The sequence below is a fragment of the Botrytis fragariae genome, assembly GCF_013461495.1.
Source record: "Botrytis fragariae strain BVB16 chromosome Unknown tig00000006, whole genome shotgun sequence".
Classification (NCBI taxonomy): domain Eukaryota; kingdom Fungi; phylum Ascomycota; class Leotiomycetes; order Helotiales; family Sclerotiniaceae; genus Botrytis; species Botrytis fragariae.
The window spans coordinates 321,939-341,798 of record NW_023500988.1 but is presented as its reverse complement, the minus strand read 5'-3'; the positions used below and the strand labels follow the sequence as shown (position 1 = coordinate 341,798).

Sequence of the window (19,860 nt, the reverse complement as noted above, 5' to 3'; positions counted from 1 at the left end):
TCGAATTTTTCTCTCAATACCACCTGAAAGGCGAATCCGACACAACTTTTTCCAATCACTGCTTCTACTCGCTTTCTATCAATCTTCTTCATTTCTGCTTGCGTCTTTGCACTCAAAACCTGCTTTTATTTAAGTCAATCTTTCTACCTGAGTAGCTTTCAAACCCAACACAACTTTTGCCATGTCGATCCAACAGCTTTCTAAATTTCTGAATGATCAGAATGAATTTCGTCGTCAAGCTCGAGGCTGTTCCAGTGCAGTATTATTACAATACGATTACTCTGAATCACAACAAGTATTCAAGGATAAGTTTCCTTCCAGTAATTTTTCTGCGCTCGGTGGTCTAAAAGATTGGGAATGGTTCATCGACGAAAAAAGTACAATCTGCTCGAGCATGTCTGTTTTCGATTACCACTGACTATGAATTGTAGGCAAACCAAACATCCGACCGAGCTTTTATAATCAGAGATTGCACATCCCAATGGGCCCTGTCCCAAGTCCTGCAACAAGAATTGAGCAATACGAGTCGGAAATGCCAATCGCCGTGTTGGGTTTTCTTTATACTCTATCATTCGAAGAATTGAATGCGCTAGCACGAGAGCAATCTTTAGAAGACAGACAACAGTTTTACGTTCCTGTTCAAATTCAATCCAGGTCAATTAATGGTTTTGATACAAAGATGATTGTGGCAACCATTTTCGTAGACATAGCTACCACTAGAGGTGGTTCTATTGATTTGACAAATGAATTAACGAACTTAAGATGGGTTACGGCAATCAAACGCATGGAACTAATAGGAATGCCGAATTGGTATGTCACAAGTATCGAGGCGAAACTTAGAGGATGGAATAAGAGGGTTGAACCTCTTCTTGTTCGTCTTAATCCAAATCCTACCATTGATCCACGGGCAGCCCAAAGACAGGCAGCCCTCATCTTGAATGCAAGACTTCAGCAGCAAAAGCAACAGCAACAGCAAGAAGATCAACAAGGTCGACAAAAGCAGAAGAAGGCACCAAGTCGACCAATGATCACAATTTCACAGAGACAGAGAGACTCTATGCTACAGCAGATCCTGAACCATGGAATGATATCCTCCGAGGCCATGCTAAAGCTTACCGAATCACAAAAGACTCATATGGTCGACACTTATTTACGCAGACAGCAAAAGGCAATTTATGTAAGAGAAAAAGCTGAGAAGAAACGACTCGAAGAAGCTTCTGGAGTTTCTGCTTCAAGGATTGGAATCCCAGGACAGCAAACAAACCCGCGTGAAGAAGCTATTCTCAACGACATACTTCGAAAACAGAAAAATGCAGTGAGAGAACAAGATTCTAGAGAAAGTTCTAGAATGCCGCCACCACCACAACCGGTTCGCAGATATTCACAAAGTAGTCCAGGAAAGATCCAAGCACAAGCACAAAATGGAAATAGCAGGCCCCTACCACAACTCAACTATCCTCAAAATCCCAATAATCTCAAACGACAAGCTTCGAATTCGATGTCTACCGCTATTGGAACCCCAGATGCTAAACGACAGAATACAGGGAATACAACTGGTAAAAGGGGAGGTTCACAGAACTCCAATGTAAATAATGGAGAGTTGAAAGATCCGGCTTCAAATCCAAACGCAAAGAAGAATTCAAGTGATGCTCAGGAAGTCAAGCCCAAGACAAGAGGTCGACCCAGGAAGAGTCGGGCTAAGGTACCGCCTACTGGGGATTCGAATAATTTGAATCAAGATGGACAGAATAGCCAGGCCGCGGGAAATAGCATGGGCTCTGGTGGAAAGGTACAGACGAATGCCAATGTGAAGGGCAGTGCGATGTCTAGAAGTCAACCACAAGCTACTCCTGGAGATTTAAATCAAGTAGCGAACGGCAATGAAATCAGTAACGCGTATTCGAATGGAAACCTCAATATGCAGAATAGATCACAAGCTCTTCCGCACGTGGAACAAGCAGCGAAGATGGTAGATTATTTTCAGCCAAAAGCTAATGGGGAGAAAGCGGGAGATGGAAGGTTGCAGTAGAGTACATGCGAGACGAAGGTGGATGTGGGGATAGGGTAGGAAGATTGGGATGCGGGAGAATGGTATACCAGGAGGAGAGTGTGGAGTTGGAGAAAGAGTTGCGCAGGCTGGATATATATCTACGCATGCGAGTTCACTCGTCAGCTCCACACTCTCTTGGGAATCAAACTGACATGTACGATTTTTTGAATGGCCATCGGTCGAGCTTGGTATGCGAGAGGGCAGTGGACATTGGATTGGCTCTGGATATGCTTAGATGGAGTACTGCTTCTCGAATCACTTTAGCATAGCTGAAGTTCGGGAAAGGGGGAAGGTTGTATTTTTGTTATGAATGCGGGAGTGGGATTGAGATTTGGGATGATGATTACATGAAGAATGACATATATGATATGAGGGATGAGAGGGGAGTCATATTGGACAACACCGCGGATGAGGATAGGAGGATAGAGATAGTAATCGTTTTCATTAAGAGTATTGCGGGCGTTTGAGGAGTGAGATAAATGAAAGGGGTTTACTTAATCTGTGAATGTGAAATCTATGCTGCATGAATGAGTGTGTTCTTGAAGTGGAATGTGGTGCCAATGTCATGCGTCTGAAGTGATGGGAATAGGTGACACGGCAGAACGAATTATGGTAATCGATGCCATGGTAAGTGGCCAAAGATAAAACGATGAAATGAGTATGTCGAAGTTTAGTGCGAAAGAGAGGAAAGTTGATACACAAATATATTTCATTACAATCCTCCAACCCGTCCGCAGACACCATTTTACCACTACAACTTAGTTTTCTTTCCTTCACTCTCTACAATACCACCCGTCAGACGTGGTGCATAAGATGATCTGTACTCAACCTTCTTGACAGGTCTCTCTGGTCTCTCTCTCTTCTCTCCTGGAACCCTCGGCACAACAGGCTCATCATTAGCTCCAACTCTGCCACCAGATTCACGTTCCTCGCGTGGGTGTCTTTCGTTGGGGTTCTTGGATCCATCCTTGCCATATCGCTTCTTATATCTCAATTGATCGTCCTCTGCAAATTCCATACGTAAAGGACGTCCTTGAATCTTGTTTACCCACCATTTCCTCGTTTTGGTTTTCGGTTTCTTAGACTTCTCTGCTTTTGGTTTGGCTTCATTTTCTGAATCGGAATCGGAATCGGAATCGCTGTACTCAGATGAGGATTCCGCGTCGGAAAGATCTTCTTCGATCAAGACCCAACCTTTAACTGCACTCTGCGCAGCTGATACTTCTTCGAATGTAACCCAAGCGTAACCTTTGCATTTTCCTGAATCTTCGAATGTTGCAACGTGAATCTTCTCAATAGCTCCACACTTTTCAAAATGCTCCTTGATAACTTCTTCCGTAGCATCGAATCGTAAATTGCCGACAAAGATCTTCTTGCTGGGTGGTTTGCCTTCAATCACAGCCTCCTTCTTTTCTGGTCGACCCTCAAAAGATTTGTTATCTTTAATCAGAAGTCTTCGACCAGTGAGCAATTGTTCAGATAATTCAACTGCCAGCTTGACTTGTTCCTCAGTAGCAAAATCCACATAAGCAAATCCCTTATTATGAACGGGCTTTCCAAACTTCTTCTCCACCTTGTTCGCAGGCTTTCCATCATTAGGACCAGGCATATGGATTCTGGTGATGTGATCCTCCTCAAGATCCGAGAATTCCACAAACCATTTGCGTAACTCTTCTTTTGATACACTCCAAGGTAAATTTCCAACCCACACGCCATGACCTGAACGCTTTTCTACTTCGGCCTTCTTTTTGGCTTCGGGTTCGGGAGAGGATTCTGCGCCAGATTTGGAAGGGGGAAGTGGTTTGCCTTTCTTTAGACGACGGAGAGCTTTCTTCGAAGGAGGTTCTGGGAGAGTAATGTCGACTTCAATTTCTTCGACGGAGGATTTGCGTTTTTTGGTTGGTGGTTCTTCGGACGTCTCATCATTATTTGTTTCTTCGACTTCTTCTTGAGTTTCAGTTGGGTTTGCTTCTTCAGTTTCCTCTAAAGTTTCAACTGGTTCCTCTTTCTTATCTTTCTTCTCCTTCTTCGAGCGCTTCTTTTTAGATTCGGCTGGGGTGTTTTCATCAGCACCTGTCATCTCAGTATCGACATCCATTGACTCGGTGGAAACTGGTTGTTCTGTAATAGCGCTTGACTTTCTCTTCTTGCTCTCTTTCTTTTCCTTCTTCTCCTTTCTCTCTTTCTTGTGATCTTTAATTGAGTCCATAATTTCTGATTCAACAATTAATGGTGCCATATTGTGGTTGAAAATATAAGGCAATTGATAAAATATGTATCTCCAATAAAATTAATCCATCAAAATTTCTTATCGAGAAACTTTCCTCGTCGGCGATGCGGTGATAAGATAACCCGGATCTAACGAGGTCTGGACTAGCCTTTCGAGCTTCCCTTGAGAAGGCTGCGCTGTTGTTGTAGTGCACAGGCTATTTTCACCCTGAACTAATCTCAATAACTCTCAGCCTGATGATGCTCTAAATATATGCTTCATTCTTATTCAATAATCAATCTCGGTTCTGCGACGACGGTGATCCTTTTCCTGATTTTGTTACAACAACAACAATTTCATCGACAATCATCCCATCAAGAAATCGCTACGATTCCTTATTTGAGGATAACATAGTCGAATATGACGTCGTCCCTCGATGAAGAAATCTTGGGTGAGGATATTACAGAGCACGAGGAAGGTGCTCAAAGCAGTCCGCCCAATGAAGTCAAACCGCCGCCATACAAGTCGTTTCGGTACGTCGCTCCCTCAATTCCATTCCAATACTTTCCGAGAGATTCACTTGGAGAGCTGTCGGCAACGGTTGTGACTGTACTCAATTCTCTATGACTTAAATACTCACTTGTGCTGTTGCAAACCCAACCTTGCGAACCCAACATTATAAACTCACCCACAAGTTACATCTCTGCTTAGCACGATCATCAACTAATATGTGCGGATACAGAAAGAAGTATCGCAAGATGCGAGTAAAGTTCGATGAAGCGATGCGCCAAAGTAATAATTTATTCATGGAGGAGCAGTTGGCAGATGAGACTGCAAAGAAGTTGGCGCGCGAAAATGAGTTAGTGAAGATTCGAATTTGCTTCTAGGAATTATAGCTAACAAAACAATCCTCAGTCGACTCATGGATTTACTACTAGATATTAACAACTCAGCTCAAATACCAGCCGATAAGCGCATCGATTTGAGCCTCAGTGGACCTGCTCTTGCAGAAATTCCTGCTTTAGTCACAAAAGAAGAGCTTGCGAGAGCTGCCGAAGACACATCGCCTGAAGGTCAAGCCCTCTATAAAGAGCTCCAGGATTTATTGAAGGACAGAGATGACACGAATACCACGGATAAACCGACCCAATCTCTTGCGAAACTCATGTCGACCGTTTCACATGTATCTTTGATGAACCCTCACGTCTCTCTTGAATCATTGGCTGATTTCGAGCCTCAACCTGGAAAGAAGCATCCAATTGGTTACATGTCGCTGGAAGAACTGGATAAATACCTTCACGAAGTTGATGCGTCAATCAATATAGTCCCTGGCATGGCCACCGTCGTCTATCCTCCTACAGCACAAGATGTTACACTCAAAAATCCTCATAGTGTTCTCAATTGGCTCCGACGTCATGAACCAAAGATATTCCTTCAAGATGGTGAAGGTCCTATTGAAAAGATAAACACCAAACCTGGTGCTCTACGTGGAGCAGGAAAACGCATTCACATTCCCGCGCCCGCTCGTCAAGATTCCTTAGAAATTGTCGAAGAGGATGGCATTGGCTATGATGCTACTTTAAGTGGGAACAGCTCTAAAATCAAACGAAAGCGAGATGCCGAAGATGATGGTGGATATACACCCAAATCTGGTAATCCAATCAATAAGAGTAAAAGGCAAAGACCATCAAAGAAGAAGTCTGATCTACCTGGCGAATCAACTCCTTCCTCGAGCTCAAGAAAGAGTAAATCAAGAGCAAAAAATTCATCGCCTGTTGACACGGGTCCAACCCCGCATCCTTTTGGCCCAATCGATTAAACGATCTTTGTGTAATTGAACACGGGTCATCTGAACGTACTTTAAGGCATTGCGACTTTACTCTTCAAGGAGGTATAGAACTTGAAGAACTGCAGTTCTAATTCGGGAAATTTGATATATTGAGACTGTATTTTATAGGAAGGAAAGGGAGCATTTATGATGAACGGATGGATTACTTTCTTGGAGTTAGGGGCAAGGAATTGATATCTGGTTCGCTTCTGAATGCAAAGGGTTTAAGGAAAGATGCATCATTTGTAAGATACTGGGGGCAAGGAAAATAATGAGAGATCAAGGGCTTATCGTTTCTCCAAAGATTTATAGAGGATAGTTTAGGAATGAGTAAAAGCAAAGGAATGATGCTGATTAGGTACTTTCATGATAAATTAATTTTGGATGCTTGTGGCTACTTGATATTGATATGTATGTATCGATGGTTTGTGCAAGGAGAATCTGTATTATCAAGATGCGCTGGTCAAAGGAAAAAGGGATGAAAGTATTAGCGAGAGGAAAGGGGTCGTTAATCGGTCGCGGATGTAGAATTGTAATAGTATCAGAAGTTCTATAATTAGAGTTATTTCTTTTGTTATCCTTTATGAGATGTCACATAACGAGCTATAAAAGAAGAAGGTAAATCTTCTAAATTATCTTCAGAGTGAGCTATGCGTGAATTGGTATTGAGTATGAGTAAAACGGGAGTAGAATCGAGGTCAAGTAGTTACAAAGAGAGCATTATGTGCATGCCTCTACTGTCAAGCGTAGCTACTTGTTAGTTGTACTTGCGAGTGAAGGTTAAGATGACCACGAGATCATCGAAATAAGGTCTACACCTGATATTGTACCTCATCCGCATAGTCTATGATAGAAAAGTCCTTAGACCTCGAATTCTTGAAATCTGAAGGGTTGATGGTTCCATCCATACCATCTCAGCCCATGCACATTCCACGTGATAAAGAAGCTCTCAATCTTTTCCGGAACAATTTCCGAGCAGCCCTTGTAAATTGAACCCTTGTCTACGACTCCTCGCAATTGATGCAGCATCGCCAATCCGCCATTTGGCCGCTGCTAAATCAACCGATGTGGGGGTAGCTGCAGAGGAAAATGTTATGGAAAAGCTCCGTTGTCGGATAGAGCTTTTGATTCGTAGGCGGGGCACAGCTGATGGATTTTTCTAGATTTGGTGAACGTATGGAAAAGAGAGATATTTTGCCTATGATGGATGAATTGAGTGAGTGGCTGCGTGGTGTTGTATGTAATCGTTCTGTTGTTTTGTGGTTTCCGGGTTCGGTCAATTAGATGACTGTTACTACTAGGCAGGTATTTACGAGGTTCCATGGGTAGAGTGAAAGCGGGAGTGAAGTATGAATTGGGGGAAGATGGAGATTGGAGTCAATGGATTGGATAATAATGGGATAATAGAATGATTAACGTGTGATTTGGATGGATTAAATTGAATAAGATGTACCAAATTCATTATGTATTGAAAATGTGGATGTTTGGTCATTCATTGTTTAGATGTGACTCCGTTATCGATCAGAAAGCTTGAGCTTGGAAAATTCCTTCCTTTCTTCCCCTCCTTCCCGTCTTTATTTAAAGTTATTCTAGATTTTCTATACACATACATACATATACACACCTGCGAAATATACCACCTAGAATTGACCCGAAGATATCTCCCTCGAGTTTTCAATTCCTCCTTCATTCCCTCCCTCCGAGACATCCTCTCCTTCCCCGCGGTTAAGAAATCCCCCACGTTCCTCACTGGTCCTCGGTACAAGCAAGCGCATTGCAGCTTGGAATATTCAAACGTCCGATCGACCAAGCAGAGTAGCCGTCCAATTCTTTATCAAGAAGCCTTGTCTGCACCTCTGCGAAAATGTCTCTCCACCGCAGCATTACCTCTTCACTTCTTCGCAGCGCACCTCGAACCTCAATCTTCACCCCACGATTTGGCAGCGCCATTACACAATCGCGCAACATGGCATCCGCAACTTCTTTCCAAAAAATTAAGGTCAAGAACCCAATTGTCGAATTGGATGGTGATGAAATGACACGCATTATCTGGAAGGATATTAAGGATAAATTCATTCATCCTTATTTGGATGTTGATCTGAAATATTATGATTTGGGTTTGGAGTATAGAGATCAGACCAATGATCAGGTTACCATTGATGCGGCAGAAGCTATCAAGAAGTATTCTGTTGGTGTTAAGTGTGCTACTATTACCCCGGATGAAGCTAGAGTCAAAGAATTCAACTTGAAGCAGAGTAAGTTTTGTTTTTCTGTAAATAAATAAAAACTGCATATTTCTGCGAAAATGGGAAGCTAGAAAAGAAGCTAATAAGTATTTGAACAGTGTGGCTTTCACCAAACGGTACGATCCGTAATCATCTAGGAGGAACCGTCTTCCGCGAACCTATCGTTATTCCACGTATTCCACGTCTCGTTCCTGGTTGGAAGAAGCCAATCATCATCGGTCGTCATGCATTTGGAGATCAATACCGCGCCAAAGATATGGTTGTTCCAGGTCCAGGAACTCTCACCATGACATTCACTCCCAAGGGTGGCGAGCCAGCCGAAACAGTCGTTTATGATTTTAAATCAGGAGGAGGAGTTGCCCAAACCCAATACAATACAGATGAATCCATTAGCGGATTTGCTCATGCCAGTTTTAAGATGGCTCTCAACAAGGGATTACCTTTGTATATGAGCACCAAGAACACAATTTTGAAGAAGTATGATGGTAGATTTAAGGATATCTTTGAGGAGATTTTCCAAAAAGAATATAAGACTCAATTTGAGGAGAAGAATATCTGGTATGAACATCGATTGATCGATGATATGGTCGCACAGATGATGAAGAGTTCAGGTGGTTATGTTATGGCTTTGAAGAGTATGTTTTTCCCTCTTCCCCTGATTTACGTTTCCACACGGAATAAACTAACTTCAAACAGACTACGACGGAGATGTTCAATCCGACATTGTAGCTCAAGGATTTGGTTCCCTCGGTCTCATGACCTCAGTTCTCATCACCCCCGATGGAAAGACCTTCGAATCCGAAGCCGCGCATGGAACCGTCACTCGTCATTACCGGGAACATCAAAAGGGTAACCCTACATCCACCAACCCTATTGCATCAATCTTTGCCTGGACAAGAGGTTTGATTCAAAGAGGTAACTTGGATAATACCCCAGAAGTTGTGGCTTTTGCAGAGAGTTTGGAACAAGCTTGTGTGGATGTTGTTGATAAGGAGGGCATTATGACCAAGGATTTGGCATTGGCCTGTGGAAACACCGGAAAGGGAGATTATGTTACCACTGGAGAATATTTGGAGGCTGTTGAGAGAAGGATGAAGGGGCTTTTGAAGGAGAAATTGTAGAGAGCGATTTTATGAGTTAAGATTTACATCACGGGACTAATAGATGTTTGTTGGTGGATGATGATCGCATGCGTGTGGAGGAGGTGGGTAGACCATATATCGATCTAGATGGTTGGTGCGTACGTGCATGCATGGGTTGGTGTAAATAATAAGTCTGTTTGTTTTCGTTACAATGCATTTTCTGGAGCGGAGAACCCTGTCTACGGATAGGATAGTTTAGTAAGCATCGTTTAGGAAGTATATGATATGATATTATGAGTATGCGAAAATTTGGTCTACTTAGCTTTTGGCGTGCATATGTATGTATGTATGTATCTTCTGGTGAGGTGATGAAGAGTTGTGGGGGGATTGGGGTGAGGGTGGGAAAGAGAAGGAAAATGGAGGAAAGAAGGGAGGGAAGAGGATATGAGAGGTAGGAAGGATAGCAAAATAAAAGGGGAGAATGGAAAGAAGGAAAACAGGAGGGAGAAGGGTGAGAAGGAGAGAGGAGTGGAAAAGAGGGAGAGGTAGGAAATATATGTTGGAGTTTTGTATGTGTATGTATGTGTATGTGTATGTGTATGTGTGAGTAAATTTTAAGATTTGTAAGTCTAAATGGTGAAATGAGGTTTATGGTTATAGGATAAGAGCTGTGTGTTTTGGGTTGTAAGGGGGGTTTTTTGTGGTTTTTTTCTTGTTGAGGAGAAGATGTGGGAAATAAGAAAGATTAGAGAGTGAGTATTAGAGAGTGTATGAGACGATTCGGGGAGTAGGCGATTAGAGAGGAAATGTGGCCACTAGCGGACTGTAAGGGGGGTGGAAAGAAAGATATTAAACGAAGTGAGAGATTAGAGGGAATGGAATGACAGAGTAGGTAGGTACCTATCTCTTAACTGGCGAGGCGATGGGAGGAGTGGGGAGATAAGGTGGTGGGAAAAAAGAGATACTGATTTGTATATAAAATATTGCTGGATCGGGTCATATCATAGATTGATTTCAGGATGTATAAAAGTGCGTGTATTATTTTTTGATAATCGAATGGATTATTCACTTGGGTTTTGTTAGAGTGTGATATAGGAATGACATGGTATTGGAGAGGGAACCCGGTAGGGGAATGTCTTATACGATTAGGGTGTATTATTTATGTAGAGCGCGTACTGTATGATTCGAGGTGAGATCTATGAGGGTACCACTACTGAGACTTTTTTGTTTATTCATCATTGGGACTTCTGGATTATATTGAAAGGGAGAGTGGAAAGCGAATGAGAATGGAGTGGTGAGTGCGAAGCGAAGAGGTGTAGTGTGGTGAATTATGAATTATGGTTGGAGCGGTGGTATATGAGCTGGGAGAGAAGGATGTGGGATGTGAGAATACAGAGATAGATATCTGGATATCAGTAGATGTGTTTGGAGGGGAATGGGAACGGGAATTTAGAGTTGGTAACAAAAAGAAAATTATATGAGATGAGATGAGATGAGTGAAGTGTGGGGTGTGTGGAATCTGTTTTAGATTGAGAGGGTAGAAGGAATAGATTGGTGTTTTTAGAAGAATTTTCCAAGTTGGAGTAGGGAAGGAGAGTAAATGGAGCGATATTAGAATGGTAATTGTGAGGAGGAGTTTGGGCAACGGGAAAATGAGGAAATGGAAGATGAGGAGAGGGTTATTGATGATGGAGGAGAAGGGAAAGAGATGTAAAGAGATAAAAAGAGATGGGAAGGGAAGGCAAAGAGAAGTTTGTGGAGAGTATTGTGGTATATGCAAGGGTGTAGCAGAATGTAGGATATAGGGCGTAGGGTGTAAGGTGTGATGTATAGATGTAAAGGGTGTAGGTGTTTGATGTGGGATAAAAAATGGCCCTGAGGAAAATCTTGATCACTGTCCAAAAGTCAAGATGAAGAGTTGAAAATTTAGCTAGGAATAGATGGGTACTGAAATGGTAGGTAAAGAGACGAAGTCCATGGACATGGTGGTGAGCAAAAATGAAATTACGATGAGGAGCAAAATACTATGGAAAACATGTAAGTTTTTTCCGTTATTATAAGAAATGAGAGCCTAGGTACAATGAACCAATTAAAAGACCACATCCTCCTATCCCTTCCAAGCTCTCATCCGTAGCCTTCATTAAATCATTAAGGAGTGTGGTGTAAGAGAAATAAATATGAACTAAAAATCAAAAAGCCTCCATCCGTCATATCCATCATCGAAATCATAAGTTAGAGTGAATCCATTCGAAAGAAAAAAACTCGTATGATTTCTATATCCCCACAGATTAGTCATTGATCACAGAGTCACAGCCTTTGATCTCTTGGACTTACATTTCTTCTCGGACCCCCATCCGCCCCAGTTACCGCCCTTGTAGCAATCCGCTGGGCATCCTCCAACATCACAGATGGCCTTTGGGTATTTGGCATCATAGTCTGCTCTGCTGTAGGAGTACGCTTGGCTAACTGACCAGTACTCGGATCCTCTCCATTGGCCGTAATTAGTTGCGTGGTTGGAAGCCCAGACTTCGGTATACATGGAGCAGTAGATTCCTTGAGGCTTGTTGCTTTGACTCAACACGTAGACGACGACTTGATTGCAGATGGCTGGGTGGCCAGAGGAAGGAGGATGCTCAAGATTGTATTTGGATTGCGTTGTGCAGGCGGATGTACAGGCAACGACTCCGTACTCGTAGGTTTTGACATCGTCAAAGGAGAAAAATTTGTAGCCCATGTATGTATCAGTCTTGGTGACTGGATCAAGAGGGGCCTGCATGGCTCCTCCGAGAGAGACTGGGCCATTGTATTTATCACAAGGCGCTGGGGAGTACTTTTTGTTGTATCCATTGGATCCGGAAATGACGACACGGAAGTCCTCTGAGGGGTTGTTAGTATATCACGTAATGCGATTGCTTTAAACATAGAGGAAGAGAAGCTTACTTCTGTATTGGCCGGTATTGGTAGCAGTCTCCTTCTTGATTTGGACACCCCACTTTACACACTTGTAGTTAACGGTGGAAGGTGGATTGGAGCACTTGTAGCCAGGATCAACAGTGGGATCACGCTCAAAGTAGATATTGAAGGCAATGCAGCCGTCTTGTTGATCACAGTATTGAGCACACTCGACAGTGTCGTAGGATTTTAAAGTCTTATAACCAAGATACGAGGTGGTCTGGGTGGAGCCTTTGAGCTCAGAGAAAGCAAGGGTGTAACCTTGTGGAGTGGGAGCTTTAGAGGCGATCTTGTTGTATTGAGGATCGGCTAAAAAAGCATCGGCGGTATCTGGTCTTTAAAATTGTCAGTATGAGTTTAGCTTTAATGTTTCTATGTGCTGGGAACTTACTTGGAGTTTGGCCCATAGCCGGCTGGTTGTTGCTCGCAATCGCGTTTGGTAAGATCACGCTTTTTAGCGAATACATCTGGAATAGCTGGAACAGCTGGAATAGCTGGAGTATCTGGGATAGCTGGAATAGCTGGAGTATCTGGGATAGCTGGAATATCTGGAACAGCTGGGATGGCTGGAATAGCTGGAATATCTCGAACAGCAACATTATTCACTGCGCCGGCTGCTTCGTTAGTGGCATCGACAGCTGGCTTAGTCACGACATCTTGGGAAGGGATATCTACTGGAGCAATATACACTTCAGCTGGTGGAAGATCATCAATGGCACCCAAATCAATGACTTGGGGAAGTGGATTGGCAAAGGCCAAAGCTGCAAATGCTGAAGTGATGATAACGGGACGCATTTTGATTGTTAAGCAAATTTTCGTTTGAGGTGTGAATGTAAGATGATTGAGAAAATGTTGATGGTGTAGATGATATAGATTTGAAGTGGAAAGAATGCTGATTCTTGTACTTCTTCATCACGTAGAGAACGAGAATTTGATATGGGTCCATATCAGTCTGATGGGCTTGACTCGAACCAAGGACTTCAAGATCAAGCGGAGACTGTACATCTAGCTGCAGAAGAAGCGCCACATTCAATAGAATGAGGGGTTGAAGATGACTTCAGATACCATATGCCCAGCCTTCAGAGATGCAAGATGAACTCGGGAGTGACCCCCATCAGGAGCATTGAGAAACTCATAGAGCTGATTCCTTGTACATCTGGTGTAATGTCCTACATATCTCAAGCCACATGAAGTATAATTGCTTTCATTCCACTTGAATGAAGATCCATTGACTGTTGTGGCACTAGTCTTTCGACATATCGTCAATTGCAAAGACACTACTATTGCACTACATCTCTCGGAGAATGCTAACCTCAAGATGATAGAATAATCGAAAAATCCGTAGAACCGGTAAATAGCTCACAGAGAAATTTGAAGAGCTGCCAAATTCCAATTGAGGTTGATCGAAGGTTTTCTGGTCGTGCGTAACAGTTGGTCGATTTCTTACTTTCGAATCGGAACTTTTACTGGTGGCTACGATTAGAGTTACGAGTGTGTAGCGATCCGATCAACCTGGGAAGAGTCTCGCATGGAAAGCAGCATCCGTCCGGAAATGGAATTCCTAGGCTTACAGATACACAATTCTAGTTAGCAGGATCAGATCAGAATAGTCTGATGATATTCGGCCAAGCCACTAGGAAGTCCGGAAATGGAATCCTCAGGTTCACAAACACAAAACCTTGTTCAGGAAGATTAAGCTCGAAATAGTTTAGAACTAATAACACTCGGTCCATGCCTTCAGAAAACATAGGGACGGCAATGTATGTACGATGATCAGGTACCAGGAACAAGCGAATAACAATACTAAAACTCCGAGAGCATGACGAGCATGTGAATATGTACGGCAAATTTTCATTTTCGTAATATGCTTAAGACACCTGTTCGCCACGATAATCTTTGGATCTTGGTATGTTACCTGGGAGAGGAGTTTTCTTTCGTTCCTACCCACCGGTAACTGCTATGATTGTTCATCACGGGAAACAGACTTGTGGAACTCCAACGATTTCTGGAGATTTTCCGAACTGAGAGTCAGGTGGGTCTTCTCCGCCAAGTGGACTTGAGCAAATCAATAGATGCAGATATGTACCGCACTTAACAAGGAAGCTTTGAGCTATCGCTGCCAGTTTTGACTGCAGGACGGGCTGAATAACTTCATGTAAGTTTGAACATTACTATTGTGTGCCACGCGAAGAAGGTACGTAAAAATCATTCCTCTGTGGAATTTGACATCAAGAACTACGGAGTTAAAGTTTCTTCGAGGTAAAAAAAAAGATGTCTGCGGAAGATCATTAGATTACAGCAGGTCTCCCGCTGCAGAGAATGTGTGCAATGATCCAGAGCAATGGTTCTTAGATTTCGCTCATGTTTTAGCCGATGACCCAGGGCTTTGGTGGCTTCAACGTGATAAAAACCTTAACGGAGATTTCAAATCGGAAGTGCCAATATGTACCTAAGACATAGTATCGCTGTATAACAGTCATAGCTTCTTGCAACCTTAATTTCGTGGATGCTGGCATCCACTACCACGCAGATACGAGATGCCATTCACTGGGCAATTTGAGAAAACGGCCTGCGAAGTAAATGTCAAAAACGAGGTGGAAAAGCCATGCCTTGTTTCTGATGTGAGACGACTCTCCCTAGAAACTTGGGCCATATTTTTACACCCACTACGCTGGTATACCATGTGGTAGAAAGATACCCTTCACAGGTGTCAGATTGTCAATGACATCTTTTAGACTCGACTAACATATAAGCGTTCTGTCAATCACGATAGCCGATTCCGCTTCATATATCCATATATGGAATGGTCAATTCATTCCTAGACAACGAAATTTGACTGGATCGTGTTTCTCCCAAAGAATCATATCATTCTTAATTCTGGGTGTACAACTGAACAATCCGGGGCGAACCAGATCAGAAATTGGTACCGCACAGACAATAGTATGAACGCATAGAAATAGACTTCCAAGTAAATCGGACTTTACCTAACCCAAGTCGCCCGGATTCCTAGAGAGTGCCAGCTGATTTATCATTGGCTGATGTATTTAGAATGCATATCAAAAAGGTGCGTAGGTTCAAGGCCCGCAGATCAGCCCCGGAAAACATATTCAGATAAAAAGATTATGTAATCTTAGTCGATATGAGTCTATCTACACGCCTTACGTTGACAAAAAATGCATATCAAAGTTCAGATCATGAAATGTGGTGGTCAAATTATGTCCACTAGAACATGATTTCATGGACAGCCAATCATTGTACACCATGTACCCAAGACAAATGGCTGCTTCGAGACTTCAACCACTTCGTTCTATAGCCAATTAATATTGGAGCTCAAGAGAACAAACACACTCTCTGTACATGAGAGATACATGCTCGGTTCGGTTCGAACTTTGGAGAAACCAAAGTTTCCTGTATTCGACGCTCTGGGACAAACTCAATTGTGCCACAGATATACGTCGATTGATATGGACAGATGAGGACGAGAGTGGAAGATCTGTATATCAGTGGGAAGTATCGAGAAGCCACATTTGTTTAAAGTTGATGCTCCAGAAAAAATTCAATTGTGCCACAGAAGTCTGTCGGCTATTTTGGATATCAGCTGCTAAGTTAGGACTTGGAGATCGTTGTGTCATTGAAAAGTATCGAAATTATTCTAAACTTTGAATGCTGTTTCGATTTAGAGAAGTCGTACGATGAAGCTGTGGGTATCCGAAGTATTGGGATGAGTTGGAGATCACTACATCGATTTCATTGCGAGATCCTTGGAATGCAATGGTGTACGGCATGAAGATGCGTCAGCAGATAGCAACAGAGAGACGAGAGTACTGGAAAGAAGGAGAATCACCTGGTAAATAATATGTCCAATGTTTTAAATTTCCTTATTTGGCAATATCGAAATTTTCAAAGATGGGTGTTTGAATCTCGCATCTTTCCTTTATCTAAAGGACTTCTCATTTGCTAATTTCGCGATGATAAGATGGAATTTGTGCCTGCATGTCAGCGCGTGAATTGCACCATGCACCACGCGTCATCATCAGGTACGATCTCTTGCAACCCCTTCATCTTCTCGCTTTACGCACTCTAGTGTCTAAACCCAGCATTTTTTATCCACCACTCATTCTGTACGACCTCAATGTCTTGATTCTCTTAAGATACAATCAAGAACGAACACGTCGAATTATTTATGTACGATTCATCTGGTGTAAATCTCACCGTGCATGCGACGAGTAAGGTCAGTTGCTTCTATTTCGAGGGACAGTGATTACTGGAAGCCGTACCGCTCTGACATCAGACATTCCTTTGCGAAAACACATTGATTGTTGTTTCCCAAAGTTAGAAAACATGTAAAGTATATTTCTGCTTATATCTCCTTTGTACTATATTTCTCATTCCTCATTTTCCGTTTCTCTCTCTACTCAATTATTCCTATTCTTTTTGAATATTTTATGCGCCGGCGCAATATTTCAATTCATCTGCGAAAATGTCTTTATCGAAAACAAAATCACGATCCTCATGCGATGGTACATTTGACGAGGAATCTCCTCTCCTTGATTACTCACGACCAACTACCGTTGGCGCACACTCTTTGATTCACCAAACGCATTCTTCGCGGATTATTGTCTTACTTCTTACCACGATAGTTTTTATAATTGGGTTCGGAACATATTTGGTTTGGATACCATCGATGCGTATATATGAGGATATATTGTGTCATCGTTATTATGAAGAACTACAGGGACAAAGTGGGGTAGGGCTGAGTAGCACAATTGATGAAGCTAGGTGCAAGGGCGATAAGGTTCAAGAAGAATTGAACATTCTGACTGCGGTTCTGGAGACATTAAAAGCGTTACCAGGTAGGGCGAATACCCGTAAAAGAAAAACTGGAGAGTGGTGTTGATGATATGTAGGAATGTTTATGGCTGTTCCATATGGACTCTTGGCTGATAAGTACGAATTTTTTATTCCTGTAAATTTACATAGTCATTTTTTGCTATTGAATTTTTTTGTTTTTTGATCTTTCGTTCTAGAGGAATTTATCTGACATACAAATAGAATTGGACGCAAACCAGTCTTTGCTTTGTCAATCCTTGGTCTCCTCCTCTCCCTCTTATTTGAAGTATTCATTATGAGCGAGTGGATGATGCTACCCATCCGTGCTGTGTGGTTTGCACCATTTTTACAGTTCATTGGTGGCGGTGAAAAAACCGCTTCCGCAATATTTTATGCAATCATCTCAGATGTTACTACTCAAGATGAAAGGTATTGATCCAAAATATATCACGCTTTTAGTCCTTATCACTGATAAATGACAGGGCAAATGCTTTTCTTTTCGCCGCATGTGCCTCACTCTCTGCAGAACTTATTGCACCGACTGTAGCAGCCGCAATTATGGTCTATTCTCCATGGATCTCAATATGCTGCGGAGTATTTGTTTTGACATCAGGATTATTATGTCTCATCACTTTTGTACCCGAAACACTCCACCTTCACACGTCCCAAACAACAAGTTCCACATTGATTCCAGACGATTCATCTTCGGAATACATAAGCGATTCATCATCCGATTTCAACGAGCCCTTGAAGCCAAAACGGAAATTGACCATAACCCGCCGTCTATCTGATTTCTACACCACTAGCCGACCTCTCCTTACTCTACCTGTTCTTCTCCTCCTTCTACCATCTATGACCCGCGTCATAGGTCAACAATCAATCGAACTTTGCATCCGCTACATATCCACCCGCTTTTCCATCCCCTTATCTCACGCTTCTCTGATTCTCTCTCTACGGGCCCTAATCAACATTCTCCTCCTTCTCCTTCTCATCCCCTTCCTCTCCTCTTTTCTAATAACCAAATTCCACTTCTCATCAACCCACAAAGATCTCCTCCTCGCCCGCATCTCCTCCATTTTTCTCATCCTCGGTGCCCTCACCATCGCCATCTCCCCAAGTCTCCGCCTCACAATCATCGGCCTAATAATATACACCCTAGGCACAGGGTTAGTCTCACTAGTCCGCTCGTTAATCACGGGATTGGTAGATCAGAAACACGTGGCGAGAATATTCGCATTGATAGCAGTGGTGGAAACGAGTAGTTCGCTTTTGGCGGGACCTGCAGTCGCGGGTCTCTATGAATTGGGACTTATTTGGAGGGGAGAGTGGACAGGTTGGTTGGGATTGCCGTTTGTGGGGTTGGCATTGGTGTGTGGGGTGGGGAGTGTGGGGGTTTGGGGGGTAAAGGGGCTGGGAAAGATGAGTTTGGAGAGGAAGAGGGAGGTGGAGGTAGGGGAAGTTGGAAGTGAGAATGAGAGAGTATAGTGGGCTGAGTTTGGGTATGACGTTAGCGCTGGTGGTTGGCTCTGGTTCTCTTTTGTTGGATGTGATAAGATGTATTATGATGAATGAACTTTTGGTTTGGCGTCGTGTATGCGGTGGTTTGGGATACATTTAGTCTAAACGGCGTTGTTATGTTGTACCATTGGTCATAGAGTGGCCTGACCTCCGCGAGTAGATATTAGATTAGAGACCAACACAATATACATAGACTAGAACATCAAAAAATGGAAAAGAAGTTACAGAGAAGCTGCTTGGCAGCGATAATATGTCGGATCAATAAACATGGGATGGTAACTATCTATGAAACTCTAACATTAAGCCCTCCTCGTCCAATTAGTGATCTATATGACAGTAGCAAAGAAATAGATGGTAAGAAAAATTAAACGAAGGAAGGGTAGTGGGAGAATCCTTTTCAATATTCTCCAGCTCAAGAGATTGGCTGAGAATTGAACATGGAGTCACAAGAGGCTCTAGTCTCTATTGTTTATATATCGAATCCTGCACTTTTTCACCACAACAACATATTAATTCACCTCGAATGAAATAGTGTCAACCCCCAGATTCCTTAGATCTGGCGCGTGGAGAGTACAAATGACCAACAGAACACTACTTAAGAAGCCATCTTTGACATGATCTGCATATCAATTTAGATTAATTGCATTTTAAAAGTTGATTTTAAGGGAAAAGTATGCTTGGTTTACGGTATTATGTAATGATAATGATGAGATAGTCGTATTAGTGGAAACAAGGCAGGGAAAGGGATGTTGAAAAGCCTTTGATAGTGGTCTAATAACTTGTTCAGAACAAAATCTCTGAGTGACAAAAATCATGAACTGAATCGGAAAGAACGGAAATAAATAGAGATGACAACATAAACTTTGTAATTGGACTACTATGCTTAATACCACCTCTGTGTAGATTTCCTTCACGACAGCGACAAAGAATGTAGAAAACCAAAATTTTCATACGATCAATCAGGTTTGGATATACCATTCTCCAGTGTTTAGATCACAAAAATATTGCTCACGGTCAACAAAGTTCGTTAGTGATACGAAACTAAACAAAATCGCGTTAAGTGTGTGTGGAAAATAGGTACGAGAGAAATGATTTTTTCTACTGCCATTCAATTCTTGTTATACTTTGGAGATGGTTAACTCGCC

General features: G+C 42.5%; 6 protein-coding genes across 6 annotated transcripts; 4 read left to right on the top strand and 2 right to left on the bottom strand.

Moving 5' to 3' along the window:
- Positions 1 to 181: 181 nt before the first annotated feature.
- Bfra_001290 (uncharacterized protein) lies at positions 182 to 2,029 on the top strand (the record flags this gene model as incomplete). The annotated part of the gene is made up of 2 exons (XM_037331724.1): positions 182 to 377; positions 432 to 2,029. The coding sequence occupies 2 exons, from the start codon at positions 182 to 184 to the stop codon at positions 2,027 to 2,029; spliced, it is 1,794 nt and encodes a 597-aa protein (XP_037195878.1).
- Positions 2,030 to 2,801: 772 nt separating this feature from the next.
- Bfra_001289 (putative rna binding protein) lies at positions 2,802 to 4,289 on the bottom strand (the record flags this gene model as incomplete). The annotated part of the gene is made up of 1 exon (XM_037331723.1): positions 2,802 to 4,289. One exon carries the CDS (start codon positions 4,287 to 4,289, stop codon positions 2,802 to 2,804), a length of 1,488 nt encoding a protein of 495 aa, XP_037195877.1.
- Positions 4,290 to 4,679: 390 nt separating this feature from the next.
- Bfra_001288 (uncharacterized protein) lies at positions 4,680 to 6,078 on the top strand (the record flags this gene model as incomplete). Its single annotated transcript, XM_037331722.1, has 3 exons — positions 4,680 to 4,792; positions 5,002 to 5,118; positions 5,175 to 6,078. 3 exons carry the CDS (start codon positions 4,680 to 4,682, stop codon positions 6,076 to 6,078), a joined length of 1,134 nt encoding a protein of 377 aa, XP_037195876.1.
- Positions 6,079 to 7,951: 1,873 nt separating this feature from the next.
- Bfra_001287 (putative isocitrate dehydrogenase protein) lies at positions 7,952 to 9,454 on the top strand (the record flags this gene model as incomplete). Its single annotated transcript, XM_037331721.1, has 3 exons — positions 7,952 to 8,342; positions 8,432 to 8,968; positions 9,030 to 9,454. The coding sequence occupies 3 exons, from the start codon at positions 7,952 to 7,954 to the stop codon at positions 9,452 to 9,454; spliced, it is 1,353 nt and encodes a 450-aa protein (XP_037195875.1).
- A 2,260-nt stretch (positions 9,455 to 11,714) lies between these two features.
- Bfra_001286 (putative carbohydrate-binding -like protein) lies at positions 11,715 to 13,162 on the bottom strand (the record flags this gene model as incomplete). The annotated part of the gene is made up of 3 exons (XM_037331720.1): positions 11,715 to 12,292; positions 12,356 to 12,702; positions 12,759 to 13,162. The coding sequence occupies 3 exons, from the start codon at positions 13,160 to 13,162 to the stop codon at positions 11,715 to 11,717; spliced, it is 1,329 nt and encodes a 442-aa protein (XP_037195874.1).
- A 3,685-nt stretch (positions 13,163 to 16,847) lies between these two features.
- Bfra_001285 (putative mfs multidrug protein) lies at positions 16,848 to 18,682 on the top strand (the record flags this gene model as incomplete). The annotated part of the gene is made up of 4 exons (XM_037331719.1): positions 16,848 to 17,220; positions 17,275 to 17,314; positions 17,420 to 17,626; positions 17,680 to 18,682. 4 exons carry the CDS (start codon positions 16,848 to 16,850, stop codon positions 18,680 to 18,682), a joined length of 1,623 nt encoding a protein of 540 aa, XP_037195873.1.
- Positions 18,683 to 19,860: the final 1,178 nt, after the last annotated feature.